The sequence below is a fragment of the Perna viridis genome, chromosome 1 (genome assembly GCF_037379345.1).
Source record: "Perna viridis isolate PV_CMFRI_1.1 ecotype Kerala chromosome 1, ASM3737934v1, whole genome shotgun sequence".
Lineage (NCBI taxonomy): Eukaryota > Metazoa > Mollusca > Bivalvia > Mytilida > Mytilidae > Perna > Perna viridis.
In genome coordinates, this window is record NC_142445.1 from 34,284,089 (window position 1) to 34,305,237 (window position 21,149).

Here is a 21,149-nt window from a genome sequence, read left to right on the forward strand (position 1 = left end):
ATTGTAAAGAAAATTTTGACATACATTGTAAAAGCTGTATCTATGAAAACATCCATTTACAAGTTTATTAACACTTTCTCAAATATTTGATAAATAATATGTAATAGTTTTATCAAATATCATTCAGTGGTGTAGAAGGAGTAAATGATAAAAAAAAGGGTACCCCTCTGAGTAACAGAAGTATTGACGTTACAACCCGGAACCCATATCACTATATACTACTTACTTGCCAGCAACAGGTATAATAATAAAACTGAAGACAAAAAAAACTCTCTTTGAAGCATATTGTGCCAAAATGAAACTTTGAAAGTTGAAATCCATGATAGAATAACTTTTAATGAAAGAACTAAAGAAATCCTTAAAAGGTGTTTAAACTGAATGAAAATATAATGCATATTGTCAATAATTCTGATGTCCTTTAAAGACAATAATTTCCATGAAAAGATATATAACCATGTTTTTACCTTTCCAATAACAGGTAGTGACAGTTGTACTTTACCACTGTAACCATTTTTGTCCGGTGTCACCTCTGACATCACTGTCACACTCTTTGATCTATCCACCTCAGCATCCCAGAATACAGTACCTTCCATGGTCTTTCTTGTCAAGGCCTTGTTGATGGACCCTGATGTTTCAACAGCCTTCCATGGAGTGACAATTTTGACAGAACCTTGTGTTACATCCAAATCAGGTCGTTGATCTTGCCATTTGGTTTCAATGCCAACAGCCTGACTCTTTGCTTCATCCCATGTCAAGACCAACTTAGCAGACCTCTCAAGTTCTCCCTTAAATGCAGCTTCAATACTAGCTGTTCTTGTAGGGTAAATTGCTCTGATTTTAAGGTCATTCAGGTCTTGGAATTTACTTTCAAGTCTGAAGTTGCTGTTAGGCTCGTTTTTGTCCCAGTTTATCGAAAAGTCCAAAATGTAAGGGTTACCTGTATGAATTATATAGCCATATTCCATTTGTTTTGGTTCAACCATTAGGAAATCATATCGAAATCTTGACTGGTCTGTCATTTCATATGTTCCCTGAGTATCCCAATATTTTTTGCCATTTAGACTTATCAGCAAAGCATTTTTCTGTTCAAGTTCCTCAGCACCCAAGTTGGTCCTCTGATTACTGGTAACAGAATATTCTGCATTGAAGGTCCGTAATTCATCAAAAGGAGTAATAATGTCAAATTTGAGGAGTATTTCTGAGTTGTAAGGATCAAGATAGTTTACTTTACCTTCTGCATCAAAATTCACTTTGCGCAGACTGTCAAGCTTAACTTCAGTTTGTGATTCTAAATGCTTCTTCTCTTCATCAACTACTTTATTGACAGTAGAAAATCCAATATTTTCCAGACCAGGAATCTTACTATTGAAATCTACAGTTGCTTCCATAATCTTATTAGGTTGAAGATTCAATGTAGTGGCTATTGTGATTTCCTGCATCAAAGGAAGTTTCATTGTAGCCCTGTTCTTCCATTCAAATGGTGCCCCTGGTGGTGTGGAATGCTCCACAGTGAGATATAACCTTTCTGCACCTTCAATTTCACTCTCAAATCTTGCCTCTCCATTGATATCAGAGTAATAATAATCTTTATTGTTAACGTTGAACTTAGCTATTGTTTTAATCAAAGGAACACCTGGAACAGCTACTGCCACAGTATTTTCAAAGTCAGATATGTCACCCTTGTGAACAAGTCCTACATTAATGTCCTTCATGCCTTTCATGCCAGTCAATGAGTACATAACTTCATATGAGTTTCTTGTGGGTCTTGCCTTGTATTTTATTTCTTGTGTGATGGCATTCTTGCTATTAAATGGATTAACAATGACTTTCTGTGTAAATGTATTGGCTTTGGTAACCTGATCAATGGAATAGCCTATTTGTTCAGCACCTTTAATGTCACTAGTAAAGGCAATTTTCTGCATGTATGAGTTTGCTCCTTGAGATGATTCAAGAACCAATTCAAAGGGTTTTCTTTTGGGAATCGTTACAGTTGCCTCAGAACTGTAAATTATGAAGTCACCTGAGTGTTTAAATGAAGCAATGACATTTTCAGCCCCTTTCAAATCACTTGTAAACATGACTTTTCCTTTAACAGTTTGTGGATAGCTGTTGGTAAACTCAATATTCAGTTTAGCTGGTAGTCTTTCAGGTAAAGACAAACTAACATCACAGTTGAAATCATCCTGGTCACCTTTGTGTTTGAAAGTTGCTACAACATTTTCAGCACCATCAATACCACTAGTGAATGAAATTGTTCCATCAATGGAAGTTTTAACAACAGCATTCAATCTAGCCTCTGCTTTTATTTGTTTCATGCCAGATTTCTTGATTTCAACACTGCTGACAAAATTATTAAAATCACCATTATGTTCAAGTTTACCCTCCATATCTTCAAAGCCTTCAAAACCTGTAGTTACTTTAAAGTCACCACTGAATTCTGTATTTCCCTTTAACTTGATGTTTGAAACAATGACAATTGGCTTTTTGAAGGGCCCCTTTACAGTAATTGTATAGGTTGCTTGGTTTCTTCTATGGACATCTTCAATTATTTCTGCTTCAAAATTTTCATATCCCTCAATTTCTGTTTGAGCAGTTAATTTTGCATGCTTTATTCTATCTGTTATACTTATTTCAGATTTGAAGATATTGCTATTGTACATGGCCTCAGATACTATAACATTTCCCTTTCTATCAGATTTTAAACCAGCATTGACAGAAATTTGTTTCCATGTGTCTTTAATTTCAACCTTGGCATCGAAGTTATCAAATTCATTAAGGCTTTTGAATGAAACTTTGAATTGATCATCAATGTTAGCAAATGATGTTTTCACCTTGGCTAATGAAGTAAAGTCACTCCATTTTCCTTTATGGTCAAAAACAACAATGACATTATTTCTTTCTCCAGAGATAACAGAAGTTATATCAAATTCAAGATCAAGATCAAAGTTTCTAAGTCTGTAAGATGTTTCAAACTTAACAGAATTGTCAGTACCAACTGCTCCTTCAATAATTGTAGTAAATCCTTTTCTACGATTGTCATGAATAATCTTCAATATAATATCTTCAGTTAAAGGACTCTGAATAACAATATCAGTGGCAATATCATTTTCACCAAGATTGTGCTTGACAGCCACAACATATTTACTGCCAGTTTCATAGCCAGCCTCTCCATTGAAGGAAAGATTATTCAAGGTTCCATCTTTGTTAAAAGATAGCATAAGATCTTTAGCACCATCAATTGGGCTCTTAAATGAGAAGCTGCCTGCAGTCTGTAAGTCATTATGGGTAAATACAGCATTAGCATCAGCTTGGAAATCATTAAATATGGCACTGGCATGAGTCTTGAAATTAGACAGGATTCCCTCATGACTGTATGCTACTTGAGCAATTTTCAATGCTTGGAATGGAGATGTAACTTTAACCTTTCCTTTAATGTCATCAGTGATGTCAAACAAAGTTTGGAGCTCTATCTTTTTGCCATTAGTATCATATTCTAGGTTGGTTTGAAAGTTTTTCCATGTGGTTCCTTTGTGTTCAAAGGCTAGCTTGACTGTTTCATAACCTCTTATTGGCATTTCAATTTTCATAATTCCAAAAATTTTTGGTTTGGTTCCAAAGGTTGTATCAATAACAATATTCTGAGTACGACTGTATTTGAGTTGAACTCGTCTCTGAAAGCCTCTGAGTTGGTTTTTAGAATAGCCTCCCTGTAGGTAATTGGCAAAAACTTCATCATTGTATGGTGTTTTGATTGAAACAGAACCTTCAAAACCTCCATCAATTCTCAAAACATACGATGAACTAAGCTCTATTTTCTGAGTAGGCAAGTATTCCAACATCATCCTTGATTCTCTTTTACCATTTACAGCTTTTTTACTTTCAAATTCAGTAGTCATGTAAGGTATTTTCTGGAATGGAGTGTCAATTCTAAAAGAAGCCTTTGTTTCAGTATCATGCCTCCACCTAGTCACAGCTGTTATCTTTCTTACAAGTGGTACAATTTCAAAGTCTACATTATTTTCCCACTGAGTTGGTGAAACAATAAATTTGAAATAAGCTCCAGTGCTAAGTTTCTTAAATTGAGGGAATGGAGTTGTAATTTGAAGTCTTGCAAGTTTTTCAACACCAGTGTTATAGCGAAGTTCAGCCTTTATTTTTTGCATGGGTGCAAATTCCAGTTCAGTCATGGCAACCCAGTCAAGATGATCCATTAGATGAGTGGCAACCAAAACAATTCTTCTAGCCCTTTGAAATGGAGTCTTTAGGGTAAGCTTACTGTCAAGGTTTCCTAGTTTGTTGTAATGTACAGATCCATCAAGTAGTATGTTTTGCATGGGTTTCCATTCTATCTTAAGAGAACCAGTCATAGGGAGATGAGCATGCCTTGTCTTACCCTCGATTACAAAATCTTCCATGAACTTGCCACTGATCCTCATTTCAAAGTCTGTACTTCCAAGTTGTCTTGTGTAGTCTAATTTGACAGTTCCAAAATTTTCACGATTTAATACAAATCTGCCCATGGATTTCACAAATCCTGCTTTATCCTCATGTTCAAAGTCCAGATTTAAGCTAGTTATATCTGACATTGGGATTTTTACTTCAAGATTAGCAGAGTACTTTCTGTGAGGTAAATCTTCAATTCTTCCCATGGCTTTGGCAAAAAAACGATGTCCACTTTTTCCCCATAAAGTATTAAAAGTGGAAACAAATTCTTTTTCAACATTCCTGTGAGACCATGTTACTGCTAGGCTGTCATGTGGGGATTTAATATCAAATTTTCCATTATTCTGCATACTCCAGCCATCCAAGAAGTGATCCATATCAAGAATATACAGATATTTAATACCATCCTTAATGTAAGTTGCCTTGGATAAGAATTTCTGCATATCGTCTTCATGAGTCCAGTTAAGAGTGATTTGTCTATAACCCTCAAAAGATGTCATAACTCCAATATTTCTGTGTAGGTTCCTTCTGGTGTCCCGTGATAGAGATTTACCATTAGTTTCTATTTCTAAAAATTGGTTTTTTCCCCATGTTACTCTCATGATTCCTCTCTGATCAATGAGATCATTGGATATTGTGCTTTGTAAACTTATTGATGGGTTACCAACCTGAGGCACTGGAGTTCTCAAACTCAATATCATGTCAATATCTTTAGGATTCATAGGTAGCTTAGACTCATACTGAAAGGCTACAGTTTTCCCCTTATTCCATGTGAAGGTTGCACCTAAATCAATTCTTTTTTTGGAGAAGGCATGATTTCCTCCTATTTCAAATTCCAATAATTCTTTCCATGGCGTTGTCAAGGCAACAGACCCTTCAATTCTGTGTCTAAACTTTTTAAAATCTTTATCAAATTTTACAGTAACTCCAACAGCTTTGTTCTTTTGCCATCCAAAGGAAACGGTAGTATCAATTTTATTTTTTGAAAAATGAGCAATAGTTGCAGACAATTCTCTTCCAGGATATTCAAGTTTTGTTGATACATCAAAATCTTCTATGGTGTTATTACGCATGGATCCTTCAACATAAACTCTGCTTCTACTGGCCTTGTCTTTTGCATCCAAGTTAACATCAAGTTTTCCAGAGTAAAGTTCATTTTTATACCCTCCTTCAGTTTCAATAGTTATTTGCCTGGCAGGATAGGCAAGTTTCCCCTGGCCTTGAATATACATTTTGCCATCATATTGGCCCATACCAGATATGACATAAAAGTCCTTTCCAATCTTGATCTTGGCATTGACTTCTGGTCTTCTGTCATCCATCATTACACTTGAGGATATGTCAATTGGCTTTTGTTGATAGATTTTGACAGAGGAGTCAAATTCCCTTTTTTTGTCTTTAGGCCATCCGTAGGAAGCCGTCAAAGAAGATGACATTTGTTCCTGAGGTTGGAAGCTCCACCTTGTAGTGTATTCTTTATCCTTTTCAACAGCTATCCCAGAAACCTGAATGTGACGACCAGTGTACTTTAGAGCAAATTCTCCACTGTATTTGAAATACTTCTTGCTTTGATCATTGAAGTTTACAATGACATCTGCTGATTTTTTATTATCATATCTGATATGAAGGTTTGAGTTCATTTCAGTGTTTGAGTATTTATGTGTTCCACTGAAGTATGAATCTAATTTCTGAAAATATATAGTACACAATTACAGTTAAAACTTTATTTAAAGACCAGTCATAAGAATAACATAAAAGTCAATTAATGCAAAGCATTCTTCAAAAAGAAGTTTCTGCAGTAAATTTCTTTTAATTCTTTGGTATCATAATCATTTACAATAGTGAATGATGAACAGGCGCGTAGCTGCTGTTAGGCAAAAAAGCTTTTGCCGGCACTTAATTTTGCGGTTTTTTTTTTTTTGTTTTTTTTTAAGATAAAATACATCCAGGAGAGGCATAAATGATGCTCTAAAACGCTATCTCCGTGGATCCCCTGCCTTAATTTTCCCTACACTTCAATTTGGCCTCAGCTACGCGGCTGATGAAGCATATTTTACATGCTTTGTGTTTAATGAAACTTAATGCTTGTTTACCTTCAAAATTTCTTGCATGAGAAAAAGTAAATTGCCTAAGAACTGCATAAAAACTATTAAGTAATATATATGTGTTATCAATACTTTAATCTCTATGCATTGAAGACAAAGCTTTATATTTAGAACAATTTGATAGATTTTTTCCCCAAAGAAAGCGTTAAATGCTGACCTCAGCTGGAAGTCTGAATGTAACATTGTAATTGACAACACCAGATCCTCTCTTCTCATTGATGTTATATTTAGTGGAAGACAAAATGGACATCCTTTGTTTGTTGACCTCTGACATGAATGTTCTTCCATAATCAACAGTCAAATCAGCATCCACTTTAGAATTAGGACGATGGTCAACCTTTAGAGCAATTTTGTTATTGTACTCAGAAAATCTAGCTGATTTGAGATTTCTGCAAACAGAGAGACAAGAATTAAATACATTTCCTTGAATGAACATTCTAAGCCACATTAAAGACCTAATGAAACAAAAGTGTATGAAAACTATGTAGTGCTATTCTAATCTCTACAAACAATTTCTCCCTCAGACTTTTTCTTTACATGCAGCTCATCATTATTTGGAATTCCAATCTTTTAATGAATAAAATGTTTTATGGGTTAGGCTTGATAAAACTGCAGAGTTTAAGCACTAAACAATTGGGGCAGGTATGGACACTACATCCAAGCTGGATACATCTCTGAATTTTGATTGTGATAAAATGACACAGTATGGGTTTCTGCCACATTGTGAATATTGCAAAGAACATTTGAAATTTGATGTTTACTTATACTGGATTGACAAGAAAACAAATGCCAAAACATGAAAATGAGATCACCATAAACTTTTGATGTAGTATAAAATATAAATAGACATAAACCAAGATATATCAGAAATTCCAAATTAGTATCATTTGTCATGTAAGTTCAAGCCGAGTTGTTTTGTTATTGCAGGTCTTTTAATGCACTAAACAATGATTTGGTCTTTCTGCTCAATTTTCTTAAGCTGCACTTTGTTTCAATTTGTCACACAGTTTTTAATAAGTTTTATTCTATAACTAGTACAAATACAAGGTACACACAAAAAATAAGTAAGCGATGTTTTGAAAAACGAAAAACTTCAAAGTAAGTCGAACTTTTCTAGACTAAATCCTGAATAGGAATATCTAATAAAGAAATGTATATATAAAAGAATGTTTTGAAAAATGAAGAACTTATTATCTGCAGTAAAACCTTACTGAACTAAACCTTAACTAGACATTGCCCTAACGGGACTACTACCCAGCAACCTGTTGAACCCTGTGCATTTGGGGACCAATGTGGACACAATATTCATATTGGATTTAATGTCATGGGGATAGACTAAGCATTTTTGACATGCAATTTTGCTGCCATTCTAAAACACCAAACTCCAAACAGAAATCAATACTATTTTTTGTTCTTGACAACACAATAACAAATATTACTGTAAACATAAATTCCTGGCAAAATGCACATCCCAATATAGTAATCTAACACTCTTTTGAGTTTCATAACAATCTTGCAATTCATTGAGGAGAATTCGGGACAATGCATCAGACCAAGATTAACTGAAAAATGCCAAAAAAAAGTCCAAAACCATCATTTAAACAATTTTGGCCTAAACATAAATTTCTGAAAATATGCAGTACATCGCATTATGGTAATATATCCATAATATATCCAATTCTACGTCAAGGTATACCTCAACATATAACATATAGACAAAAAGCGATATATAATTAAAGAACATTAGTAGTTAATGAAAGCTACCTCAGAACATATTAAAGACTGATAATACCATCAAAATGTCTTATTCATAGATGATCTATACTGAATGTTGCCTTCCTCTATCAATTAAGAAGTATATTTAGTTCTGTAACTGGATCTGCACTTTCAAAGTCCAATCCATTTCTCAATTCTGTACATGTACATGTAATTTTTGTATAATAGCCATGAATTGGCATGATTTAATGTACAAATATATATTTTTCCATGTTGACAGACCAAATTTTCTTTTAGAAGTCTGTTAAAGCTCTATATCTTCCTGAAAATTGTACATATGTATACACATAAATGCACATGTGTGGTACTGATCAATTTACTGTACTTACTTGTAAAAAAAAGTAGGGTATTTAGTTAGAAATTTTTTGATAAGTCATGGCAATGTGCTGTACCCTCTGAAAACCCTCTGCATTAGTTTCGTTTCCTACATTTTAAACTTACATGTAAGTAAACCGAAAGGTAAGCCTAAAGTGTTTCAACAGAACAAATCATAAAGAGTTCAAGCATGTTTTACTATAGCAGTTGTTATCATGTTTAATTCTACCAATGATACCAGCTCTGGCTATAAGGACTATGATAGTTTAGGTCACTAATGCAAGCATTAGTTATAAAATCATTCAAAACTTACGATTTGAAAGTGACAAGCTGCATTCTCTTCACACTTTTTTTCTGGAGTTTGGAGCTGTACTGGATGCTATCTTTTAAAGACTTGACAAATTTTTGGAAGTTGTAGTCTAATTTGACAGATGTTGATATTGAGCGAAGTTTCTTGTCAAAAAGATATCTTATTGTGGTTGAGATTTTCTGTGGACCATTTAAGTAAACTTTGCCTTTGTATATCATTCTCTTTCCTTTGGCAAGAAGAATTGATTCACCTTTAATAGAAAAATAAAAATAAAAAAGTGCACTGAAAATATTTCCCTTGGTCTTTTTACAAAGTTATGGGCACACATTTTTTGTAAAAACATATTGGATTTAAAGCATGCCAGTTTTGAGATTTCTGCTTTCTACTTGTTATTCAGGCAAGGCAATGATAGTTTCATTTTAAATCTTGTTAGAATTATTCTGCTAAGTAAGTGTGTAACAAGCATGATTTCTGAAACTCAAACAAGCAAACTAGTGGAATAAAGAAATGATCTGATGAAAATCCTTTTCTAATGCTTAGAATAACACTCAACTCATTTTACAGTGAATTGACTGTGACCTATGGCCTTATTGAACTGGAATAGCCCAAGGTAAATCCCAGTTTTGCTAAATGAATTCATCTATTGAACTATTATCAATGGAACTTAAACTCTGTGGTCATTTAAATACACACCTTGAATAGTTAAAAGTAGGAGATATTTCCAATAAGGTTTGAGATTTTTACCTACAGGAAAAAAAACTTGGTGGTCGTCAACTTCAGAGACCCTCATAACTTTGAAAGTTGAATAACATTAACTTAATGGTAAATGATAAAAGCTGAAAAATATTTGTATATTTTTTATTACTTTAGGACATGTTCATACTAAAACTATACAAAGACTTGGACTAACTTCTGATCAAATCTACTGAAATAACAATGATAAAACACAACAATCATTCTGAGAGCATTGCATTGCAAAACAGTCTCCTGCTGGAAGAAATTTCTGTTGAAGAGAACAGAATGCAAACTTCATTCAAAATTTGCAAACAAGAAAGCATGAATTTTCAAAGGCCATAACTCCGCAAAAAAAATCAGTGGACCACATCAATATTCAAACTTGATATGTGACTTGCTATGGTTAAGCAGTATATAAATTAACAAAGATCTGCGAGCAAGATGAAAAAAGTGCAAAAACTGAGTTATTGCATGAATTTTCTAAGTCCAAGGGCCATAATTCAGCAACAACAAAAATGAATGGACTAAAACAATATTAGAATTTGCTCTGTAATTTAACATGGTAAAGTATAGTACCAAATATCAAATAAATATCTGCAAGCATGATGAAAAAAGGGCAGAAAACTGATTTGCCAGATTGATGGACAGATTAAGTTCCCTACACCAAAAGTCACCAGTAGGGGACTAAAAATATTTTTAAAATGTGCACCAGCCAATGTGAAAAAAAAATCTAAACACTTCTTTAATTATATAAAAATAATTAAGAACTTCACCAAGCACAAAATGACATGACAGCAATGGTTGAATCCTGAACAGTTGAGGCAAAAATGGACACAATACTATTTTCTGACACAATTAAGAGAAGGGTCTTACAATTCATTATGGACACATCGACTGGTTTGGACACAATATAGTACAAAATATGAAATTCAATCATAAATTTTCAAAATCAGATCAAACAAAAAAGACGATTTTGTGGGATGTAGTCCCTTTCACCCATTATAACTCAAAAACTATAGAGATATCAGGAATTTGAAAGAAAAATGCAGGCAGGATTTTTATAAGGAATCCAATAAAAACATTTTTGAAATCAGACCAAAAATTAAAAAGTTGATTTTTTTTGGAGGGTGTTGCCCCTTTGACCCCTTATAACTCGAAACTGTAAGAGATATCTGAAATACATCTGAAAAACACAGACAGAAATTTTCAAAAAGAATCCAATAAAAAAAATTCTGAAATCAGACCAAAAATTAAAAAGTTGATTTTTATCGGGCATGGCCTAATCTTGTACCCCTTTCACTCCTAAACAGTAAAGGATAAGCCTTTCCTGTAAAATAATTTTTATAACAGAATTTAAAAAAAAAAAACAGATTGACATCTGAATCATAAAAATCAGACCAATAATAAGCTCTTCCTATCAATTCTAATGATAGCACCCATTTTTCCACTTTAAGCCCCTTATTTCCAATAGGGGTGGGGCAAAAACCTTTAAAAGCTATAGGGCCCTCTGCCATGTCCCTAAGAACAATGCGTAAAAATTTCAGAAAGATCAGATAAGTTTTACTCAAATTATCTTAAATAAACTGAAGTTAATGGATGCCAACCACAATGAGAATGACATGGACAGGGTGATACTTTTATTCAACAGATAAATGTTTTTTTGCAACTGTATAAAAATTACAAAATTTGCAACAGGCTGGTCAAATTTTCCAGAGTGTGTCATGACTTTAATTTTTCCTCAAATGGGTATAGAATACTGCTATTTGAACACTGATTTCATCAGTACAGGAGTTTTTTATTCTATCACACTCCATTGATCACCTACTGTAACTCTTTCCATGTAAATGAAAAATTTCTGATAGCAGTTTAACTTCACAAGATAAGGTGTCTATTTAAATGACCACAGATTTTAAGCTCCGTTGTTACAAATTCAATAGATGAATTTATTTAGCTAAAGTGGTATTTACCTTGGGCTATTCCAGTTCAATAAGGTCAGAAGTGATGGTCAACACACTGTAGACGTATTCATTGTCTTTGATTTTAAGACTTTATCTTACCTTTGAGCTTCATTGCTTTACTGAAAACCTTGTCAAGTTTAAGATCATATCGTAGAACCTTTCCTTTATTGGTCAGGTATGTTACTTTTCCAAAAAAGTTGATGTACTCTTTGTCAGGACTGGAGAGAATGATTCTAGGAGTGTAGACTGTTCTTTTTCCTTTCCCACTCATCTCGAAGTCCATGTCAGCTCTATATTTCTGGTCTTTGTTAAATAGTAGAGATCCTGTGAAGCCATACTGTCCTCTTGTGAATCTGACATTCACTGAAAATATTTTAGTAAAGTGTAATACATCAAACTTTCAGAAAAAATAGGTACGTGTATAACTAGTTGTAGTAAATCAGCAATTAGCATGTTTTGCTACTATTTGTTGGTTATAATGATGTTGCATTCTTTTTTAATCTATACAGAATCTACACAATATTGACAATTGTTAATATATGTATATGTTTTGCTAAATCTACCCTTTTTATTGTAAATGCCTGAGCCTTTGTATCTGGACAAATCAAATCACAATTTCAAGTTTTCTAATATTCTGGATAAAATTGTAAACACATGTAGTAGCAATAGTCAGTAAGACATTTACATTAAAAAAACAATGTAATTTCAGTACTTGAAACTGTTGCATCTGATTTACTTACAGTCAAGAGAAGCTGGTTTTTCCAAAGCACCAGTAAGAACCAGTTTAGAGGTCATGACTTTTCCAGGCCTGTATATGACATCACCTCCAAAGACAATAGGGTCAGCTTCAGGTCTTATTATCTCAATTTTTGGTTTGTATGTCTTCTGGGATTTACTCTCAGAGATTTGCACTGATCCTTCAGCCTGATAAAGTTTTTTTGAATCGACTGTTACAACTCCAGTAGCTGTCTTCTTTCTTTTTGTGGTTTTAAGATTCCCTGGGAAATGAAATTTCAATATCTCAATTTAGGAATTATTAAAAGTGGTACCATTTTCAAAATTGTGTAAAGTGTATATTTTGGGTAAATATGTTGATAAATGTATTTGCAAAATATGGAAAATACAAATACTGATTTTCAAAACATAAAAGATCACAAAACTACTTTTTAAAGAAGGCGGGTATAAATTTGGTAAGTTTTGAATTAGTAACTAGAAGTTCTGAAGAGCCCGAATCATTCACCTGGAAAATTTGAAACATTAAACAAAAAGTTAACTTACATCATTCCTATCATCCACTGAACTACCTGAGCCAAGTAGAAATATAAGCCAAAATGTGTTTCCCCAAAGGGTTTCAACCCCTTAGCCACCTGAGCCACAAAAATAATAAATTGTTTGTAGAGGGGGCATTGAGGACATTAAACCTATCAAGTTTCAAAACATTGGCATCTGTGGTTTCAGAAAAATTGGCCAATCAAAAGCTTATATATCCCCTGATGGCCATTGTGTTTAATCAAGCAGAAACAAAATTTAACTGCATGTTAAAGTTTGGTCACTTGTGCCATGTTAGATCATTTGTAGAAGGCACTGAAGTCATTTTCTATTTTCAAAACATTAGCAACTGTGGTTTCAGAGGAGTTGATCAGAATCAGAAGCTTAAACAGCCTCTAGAGGACATCATGCTTTATCAAATGGACCATAAAGTGAATTTTTGAAGGAGCTCTTGCATACATCATTTCTGTCAAGTTTGGTTAAAATTGATCAAGGGATTTCCATGTACTAGAGAAGAATGTAAAAAGTTAACAGACAGACAAACTAATGTGGACAACAGACGAAGGAAGAGAGATGCAAAGTGGTGGCATAAGCTCACTGGAACCTTTGGTCCAGGTGAGCTATCTAGAGGCTATATAGAACCTGAATCACTCACCTGGCTTGATAAGCCACAATCTAATTTTGTAAAAGCGGCCATGTTTTTTCTTGAATAAAATTTCCTCATACCTATAGAACAATCAGATCAACTTCCATTGAATTCAGTACTTTCTGAGGAGAAAATTTTTGAAAGTAATAACATTAAAAATAGCAAAAAGAAACATTGTATAAGGGCATTAACTCCAACAAGGCTTATCAAATTCAAATTAATATTTAACCACACAAAGATCTCAACATGCTGAAAACTTTTGCCCATGTCAAAATTCATCTTGCTAAACCATTAAATGTGTCAGAATTTGGTTAAACCTAACAGTCAAGGAAATATATGCAAAAAACTACTGTATGACCCCTATGTTATTTTTAAAGGAATGGCAGCCATGTTTTTCGATGGATAAAAAATCCCAACACCAGTTCTATCCTAAGATACATTCATTCCAAGTTTGGTTCTGTTTGGTCTAGTAGTGTCAGAGGAGAAGATTTTTTTTTTAAATTGTAAAAGATGAATACAGACAAAAGATGAAGGAGACAGTGACAGACACCAAGTGATGGCATCAGCTCAAGTGGCCCTTCAGGCAAGGTGAGCTAAAAAGGATTATGACTTACTAATGGAAAATTCATTAAAATTGTAGATTTTAAATTGTGTTTGACTGACCCAGGAATATGGAAAGAGCTGCTAATACATTAACAACAATACATTCTGAGTAAATAAACTTGGTTAAAAGTCATTAAAATCATTCCTTTTCAAATTAAGTATTCAAATTTTAATCAAAACACCTTCAACTTTGGCAGTTTTCCATGGTGATGTTAGGCTCATTTCCATTGTCTTGCTATGGTGATTGACCTCTAAACCGAACCCTGTTCTACGCTGGATTTTCGATCCTGGTGTGTCATACATCATCATTATATGTGTCTTTTTCTTGTCCTGCAATAAAAAAAAAAGTTAAACTGTAAGACAGTTGAATGGGTAAATGTGTGCAGAAATTGGGCTTTCATTCTTCCCACATAAACATGCAATCTGCATTAGACTTTATTTGGATAGCAATTTACTGTTAGAGCACTTCTATAAACATCAAATCAGTACCATATCAATAACGAAAAACAGTACTGAGGTTCTAGTAAAATTTTAGAGTGACTTACAACACTTATTACAAAATACTATGCTTAATGAAATATCAGGCACTTGAAACTATATCAGAAAGTAAGTTCACATGAAGGAGGTTTGAAAATGCAAAAATAACAAAACCTCAGTTGATGCTGAGGTAAGAGACCAAATGCAGCAACATTCTGAATTATTCTGGATATTTTTCTGCATTTTAATTATACTTGTTTACCATCGCATTTATTAAATTTGTCTATGCTGAAATGTTTTAGTTCATAAAAGCAATATTTCTACCAAATTTCAACTTTTTATTTTTTAATTTTACAAAATAGACCTGAACACTTTTGTGTACAAAACTGTATGACATACTACCAGAAACTGTATAATGCACTCCAGACAAGTTATTATACCATTGGATTATTAATGATATCATCTTTGGACAAATACATTTTCCTTTAAGAGTCATCAGCATATAGAAAAAAGTTTTTAAATAGAAATTATATTTTGCTTTACTGAATCTCTTTACTTCTTCCTTAAAGGCAAAATGTAAAAAAGATGTGACATTATCTAAATTATCAAACAAAGAGACCAACAAAAGTCAAGACATACATTAATTATCTTAAATTCATATTTGTAGCTGGTATGTGTGTCTCTCTTGAGTACTTCCAATGCAAACTTAGCAGGTCCTGTCAGAGGGAAATGTGGAGCATCAGCATCCTTAACATCTCCTGGGAGTGACATATCAAGGCAGAATTCTACACCAGTCACACGGGCGATAGTGGCTCCTGAGCATGATCGTCTTGTGGTTCTGTTTTTAGTTATCATTCTCTGTTCATGTTCTTCTCCACCATGAACAATGAAGAATTGTGACCTAAAACGAAATAAAACATTGGCCTATCATAATTCAGTATGAGTAAAGGTAAAATTGCAAGTTGCTTATATAGAGGGCATTATCATGATAAATTGACTGCCCATGGGACAGTGATTTTATCCTAACATGTTGATTATGCCTCGACCTGCAGACAAGGGCATTATCAATTTTGAAATAAATAGCACTTCCGATGGGCATTCAATTTATCGATTATGCCCAATACATTAGCAAATTTTGTGTTTATTTCAATGAAGAATCTGCAGAGGGCATTGTCATGAGATAATGTCCTCTTAACATTTTTAATATTTTAACATGCATTAATAAATTACTTTGAGATAAATACTGTAATCTGATTGGTTAAAATAATTCTGTTGTATCTCAATGGATAAAAAAAATATTGACATGCCCCTATTCAGTTCAATTCAGAGCTACTTTTTCATGTTTAAAGATAAAAATATGTTGCACGAAGTGCAATAAACAAAATATGCACATGGAAAATTTGTTATTTTACAAGAGACAAAATTTTTATCATAGCCAATTCTTAAATAAATTCCACATAACCATGTTTCAACCAATAAAAATAGCTTAATAATATTGTTTCCAAGCAATAATCAAAGCAAAAAGGTAAAAAATACTTAACATAAGAACAAACAAAAACACTCCACTACAACGTTTACTATTTTCCTTCATTAAACATAAAGAAACATAGTAGATTAAACTTGTTTCTTTAAAAAATAAAAAAATAACTAGAGGCTCAAGAGAGCCTGAATCGCTCACCTGGTTAACCATTTGCTATTGAAAAACTTGAGGAACGAGACAGGCTAAGTTAAAATCAACTAAAATTATTCATAGCATTTTCATGACCTGAACTAGAATTTTGCTCAAGGCAACAATTTTTGAATTTTTTTCAAAAACCTGTTTTATGACCCCTAAGTTTCATTTTTAGTATAGGCAGCCATATCTATTCACAGATTAAAAATCACATCAGTCATTTTGAGCACAATACACTAGAGAACTATTATGCTTATTTTCATTCAATTATCTTAAATTGTTTTAGAAAAGAAGATTTTCAAAATTGAACATGTGAAAAAAAAACAAAAATGAATGGTTTTGAAAATTTCGGCATAGGTCCTTCTCATGATGCTTAACAATTTTACCCAGCCAGAAATTTGCTAAAGGCAACGGTTTTTGAGTTATTTGCAAAAAAATGCAATCTGACCTCTGAACAGCGGCCATGTTTTTTCACGGATCAAAAATCCTAACGGTCATTTTGTGCTGAACATCCTAAGGAACTATAATGCCAAGTTTAAAACCTGTCAGTCCAGTAGTTTTAGAGAAGAACATTTTTTTAAGTTTGTCCACAACGACAATGACAACAACGGACATTAAGTGATGGCATAAGCTCACTTGGCCTACGACCAGGTGAGCTAAAAAGGATCATCCATTTCATTTTTTACTGTCTTTCCACTCTTCCACATGAAGTTTGCAACTAAATTAAGCCCATAGTTTTACATTAAGGTATCAATATAATCTAAGACCGTAAATCACACACAATCAGGCATCTTATTGTAAATAAATCACTTACTTGGCATTGACAATTTCTGATCTTTCCTTAGGAATGCTAAATTCCATTGTAAGTTCTTGTTTTTTGTCCAGTTCAAACTTGGCACTGACTGAAGTACTGCTGTGGAAATTGGATACCATTCTCAGTCCACTCTTGGTTACAAAGGCATCTACACTCATAACTGAGGATACATCCACAGCTCCACTAAAGTAGAAAAATTTGATAACTGCAAACATACTAATTTTTGTGGTTGCTAATTATTTGCGAATTCTGTCAAGTGAGCATATTTGGAGGTATCAATTTTTGTTGTTTAAAAATATGACAAGTGTTACATAGTGTTAAATTCAACTTTGCAGGGATTATTTTGTATGCTTAAGTAGCTTTATGTAGCATTCATTAGCCTTGGGCAGTTTTATAAGAAATTGTTCTTCATTTCATAGGTAATGTTTCATCAACATAATTCCAATATTATACAAACTTGAAACACTAATTTAAAGTTAAGATATTCAAAGACTTAAATAAAATATCTTGCAATACATGTAATATATCGTACCTTGGAGAAATAGATCCTTCCATTACAACTTTCCTGGATGGACTTCTCAGATCCATTTTACCACTTGCATTCATGTCAACAGTAGATGTGGCAGTAACTTTCAGGTTCAATGGTAATCCAGTAACAGTTGGTGTGATGATAGAACTATCAAGGAGTACCTTGGACATTTTTTGTGAAAACTGATGATTATTAGCAAGGTTCATGAACATTTCCAAGAAGTTGAATTTCTTTTGGTTTACAGAATTACCTGATGATTGTTTAGTGTTGTAGTAGGTGATTTCATTTCCAAACATTCTTACAAAAACTGCACCTTTCATTTCCTGTTCAGTCTTTCCAAGCTAAAAATGATGAACAAAAACATAAACCAAAATTTTATTGAAGATCAAAACATATGAAATGGTTAGAAAATTATAAAAAAAACTTTCAAACATTTGTGGTGATAAAATCTCCTCTTTTACATATAGCTGCACTAAAGAACATAGCATTAAGACTTAAAAATGGTCATACTCTGAAATACAAAACCCTAAAATGTTACAGCTACAACATACAGAACATGTATTTGTTTTTTGAAGTATGTTTTTTTTTTCTCCAGGCATACTTTCTGATTATTTTTATTCCATTATGTACTCATGGTACCCACTTTTTCACTTAATCTCTCAACTTTGTTGAAATCAACATCTCTACTCTGTTTCTGCTCTGGAGTCATGTCTTGTTTGGCTCCAAACTGGTTTTTGGCAAAGTTTTCCATGAGAATTTTCTCTAAGCCTTCCACACGTCCTCCAATCTCAAACAAGTTAACAGAATGACCAAAGAGGTCAATGGTCAAGTTAACCATAGCAGATCTTGGCACAAAAGACTGTTGGGAGAAAATGATGTTGCTCTCCAGTCCAGCACCAGCATTCATAGTCTCAGAGAAATATGACCATTCATAATTTCTTGAGAACTTCCTCTTGTCAAGGTCAAATTCTTTTTTCAGTGTCTCATCCTCAAGGATTTCCTGAATGGATTGTTTGTTCACCATAGAAGTTTCCATTAAGTTAGTAAGATGGGTCCAAACAAAGCTTCCAACCTTTAATTGTTTGAATGTAAACATGTTTAGTTTAAAACATTCAAAATGTAAATTGTTAGACAAATGACAAAAGATATAAAGAAGTTATTTACTGCTCCTTTCTCTTGTAAAATAATTTGTTTATTAATAGTTAAAAACCATATCATGCAAAGTTAAAGCAGCTATTCCATAAATTTACATTTTTTTATCCAAAAAAAAACATCAATTTCAGTGTATCCAGAAAACTGCATTCTAGTTAGGATAACAAAAATGCAAATATAATAATACATTTTACATATCTCAATATGTTCAAACAAGTTTTGTGGGAACATTATAAGGCCCCCATTGATTCAACATATAGAAAATAGCATGTTGATATTCTACAGTTAATTTTCAAAATGTTGTCTAGAAAATATGCTCTTTGGTGATATGGAAAGTACTTTATAACAAATAGTTTTCTATTTTTTTTTTGGTCAAATGCAAGTACCTGGTACCTATCTATGTCTCAAAGAAGGTTAAATAAACTCTGGTACCTATCTATGTCTCAAAGAAGGTTAAATAAACTCTGGTACCATACACCATCTATTGCAAAATGTTTTGTGACCCTCAGTTTCACGAAAGATTTGTTTGAAATTATAGTTACCTGATTAACTTCTTCCTTGCCTAAAGCCTCCTTGATTTGAGGAATGATACTCTCAGATGGACATTTCATAATCTGGATGTAAGCTACAATTCTAAGTTCAGAGTCTTCTTTAGTGTCCTTGAATAACTCCAGTAAGTTATTTCTCTGTAATTGTAAATAAATATTTACATTGTGTGCTTATGTTTGTACTCTAGATTTACTTACAAGGAAGTTTCATTAACAAAAGCTATATTTTATAGCTTAGTTGGCCAAGTGGTCTAGAGCGTTGGACTTAGTGCAGGTGGTGTTGCCATGGATGTCATAGAAAAGAAAGGGTTCGAATCCTACTGAGGAAGTGACCATTGCAAATTTGCAACCTCACATCAATTCTAGAGTTGGGGTGTAGCTTAGACTTGATTATACAGTGGATTCCACTTAATTGCACAGAAACTCAAAGAACAAAAATGTTTCCCTTCTTATTCACGTAACAAAAATCCTTCTATTTTTTGCATGACATAAGACCAAAAATTACAAAATACTTCTAAATTGCATAAATACTTTTCAAAATACTCAAAAATGTACCTAAAAACTATTTTTAAATGAACTGATTTTCTTCCATTAAATTAATCACAAGATTTTATATCAGTGATACCAGGATAATTACATCAACAGAACAAGACATTCTTCTGTAGGCTTCAATAGCTGCAATACGGATTTCATCTTCATTTTCTTTCTTTCTTATACAGTCAGAAACTACAGGAACCACTTTGCTGGATTGTTCAATGTTTCCAATGGCTCTCAGTGCAGTCAATACCTGAGGAAATGATTTGATAATACAATAGACATCTGAACAGCTCAGTTTAAAAGGATTATCATGCACATTATGTACTTACCCACACTTTTACATCAATGAAACCTGTGGTTTTTTTTCATACACAGGTATATCTTTAAAATGCCTCAATACAGAAAAAAATGTCATCACTTTATCAATGTGGGATATTTTATATAGAAGCAAATTTTTTATATAAAAATTTAATTTTTTTGTATTTTTCACAGAAAATGTAGTAATTTTTCCTTAAAACCTCCCATAATCTTACATTTCAATGAATTTTTCATTTATTTTATGAATGTCTATCCCTAATGTGGGAGTGCAAACAGGGGGTCTAGGACTTACCCACACCACCCGACAAATGCCCCCATCCTATAATAAGCTTAATGTTAATGTAAAAATATGTATTTATATTTTGTTTATTTTTGTGTGTATTTTTTTTTCTTTTGTTGTGTGTTACTGTAATATTGGTATTGCATTTTTTTGGTCTTTTTTTTCCTGTGTGTAATTTTTAAATTCTATTTAGTACTTTTAGGAAGTTTTTGTTGTGGTTCAATTTCTGTGTATTTTTTTTTCAAGGGTATATTCATTTTTTATCCTGCAATGAGGTTATTTGTTAAACGAATAAAGGTATACGGTTATTTTTTTTGCTGTATCCGTACATTAGCAGGTTATCAACTTTCTGGCTCCTCCAACTCACGAGATCGGCGGAACTACTTTTTTCTGGTATGCATAAATTAATCATGGCCGCCACCATAGATACGATATAAACAAATTGAGATTGCGTATCCGGTTAATCTTTTTTTCGCTGTTTTGTTTCGTTTTCACCTTTTTTAGCTGAATGAAATAAAAGATTTTATGTAAACCAAATAATGATTTTGTTTGTATTTTTTTCACCATTATATATATGGCAAATCCCAAATCTCGTTCAGATTTGATTCATTATCAGTTTGCAGACGACTTCCCCTGTCATTTCAGTCATGTCTGACTTGGAG

At 33.1% G+C, this 21,149-nt stretch overlaps 1 protein-coding gene across 1 annotated transcript in view; it reads right to left on the reverse strand.

Annotated features, from left to right (window-relative positions):
• LOC148628476 (uncharacterized) overlaps positions 1-21,149 on the reverse strand; it is a 51,280-nt gene that overhangs the window by 14,977 nt on the left and 15,154 nt on the right. The window contains exons 10-21 of the mRNA XM_088588127.1: positions 19,990-20,139; positions 19,347-19,490; positions 18,296-18,724; positions 17,656-17,993; positions 17,124-17,306; positions 15,277-15,538; positions 14,343-14,490; positions 12,383-12,640; positions 11,742-12,005; positions 8,953-9,199; positions 6,706-6,937; positions 465-6,131 (exon numbers count right to left, since the gene is read on the reverse strand). Of these exons, the coding sequence (XP_088444253.1) occupies positions 465-6,131; positions 6,706-6,937; positions 8,953-9,199; positions 11,742-12,005; positions 12,383-12,640; positions 14,343-14,490; positions 15,277-15,538; positions 17,124-17,306; positions 17,656-17,993; positions 18,296-18,724; positions 19,347-19,490; positions 19,990-20,139 (8,322 nt within the window). The remainder of the gene's footprint in view (positions 1-464; positions 6,132-6,705; positions 6,938-8,952; positions 9,200-11,741; positions 12,006-12,382; positions 12,641-14,342; positions 14,491-15,276; positions 15,539-17,123; positions 17,307-17,655; positions 17,994-18,295; positions 18,725-19,346; positions 19,491-19,989; positions 20,140-21,149) is intronic.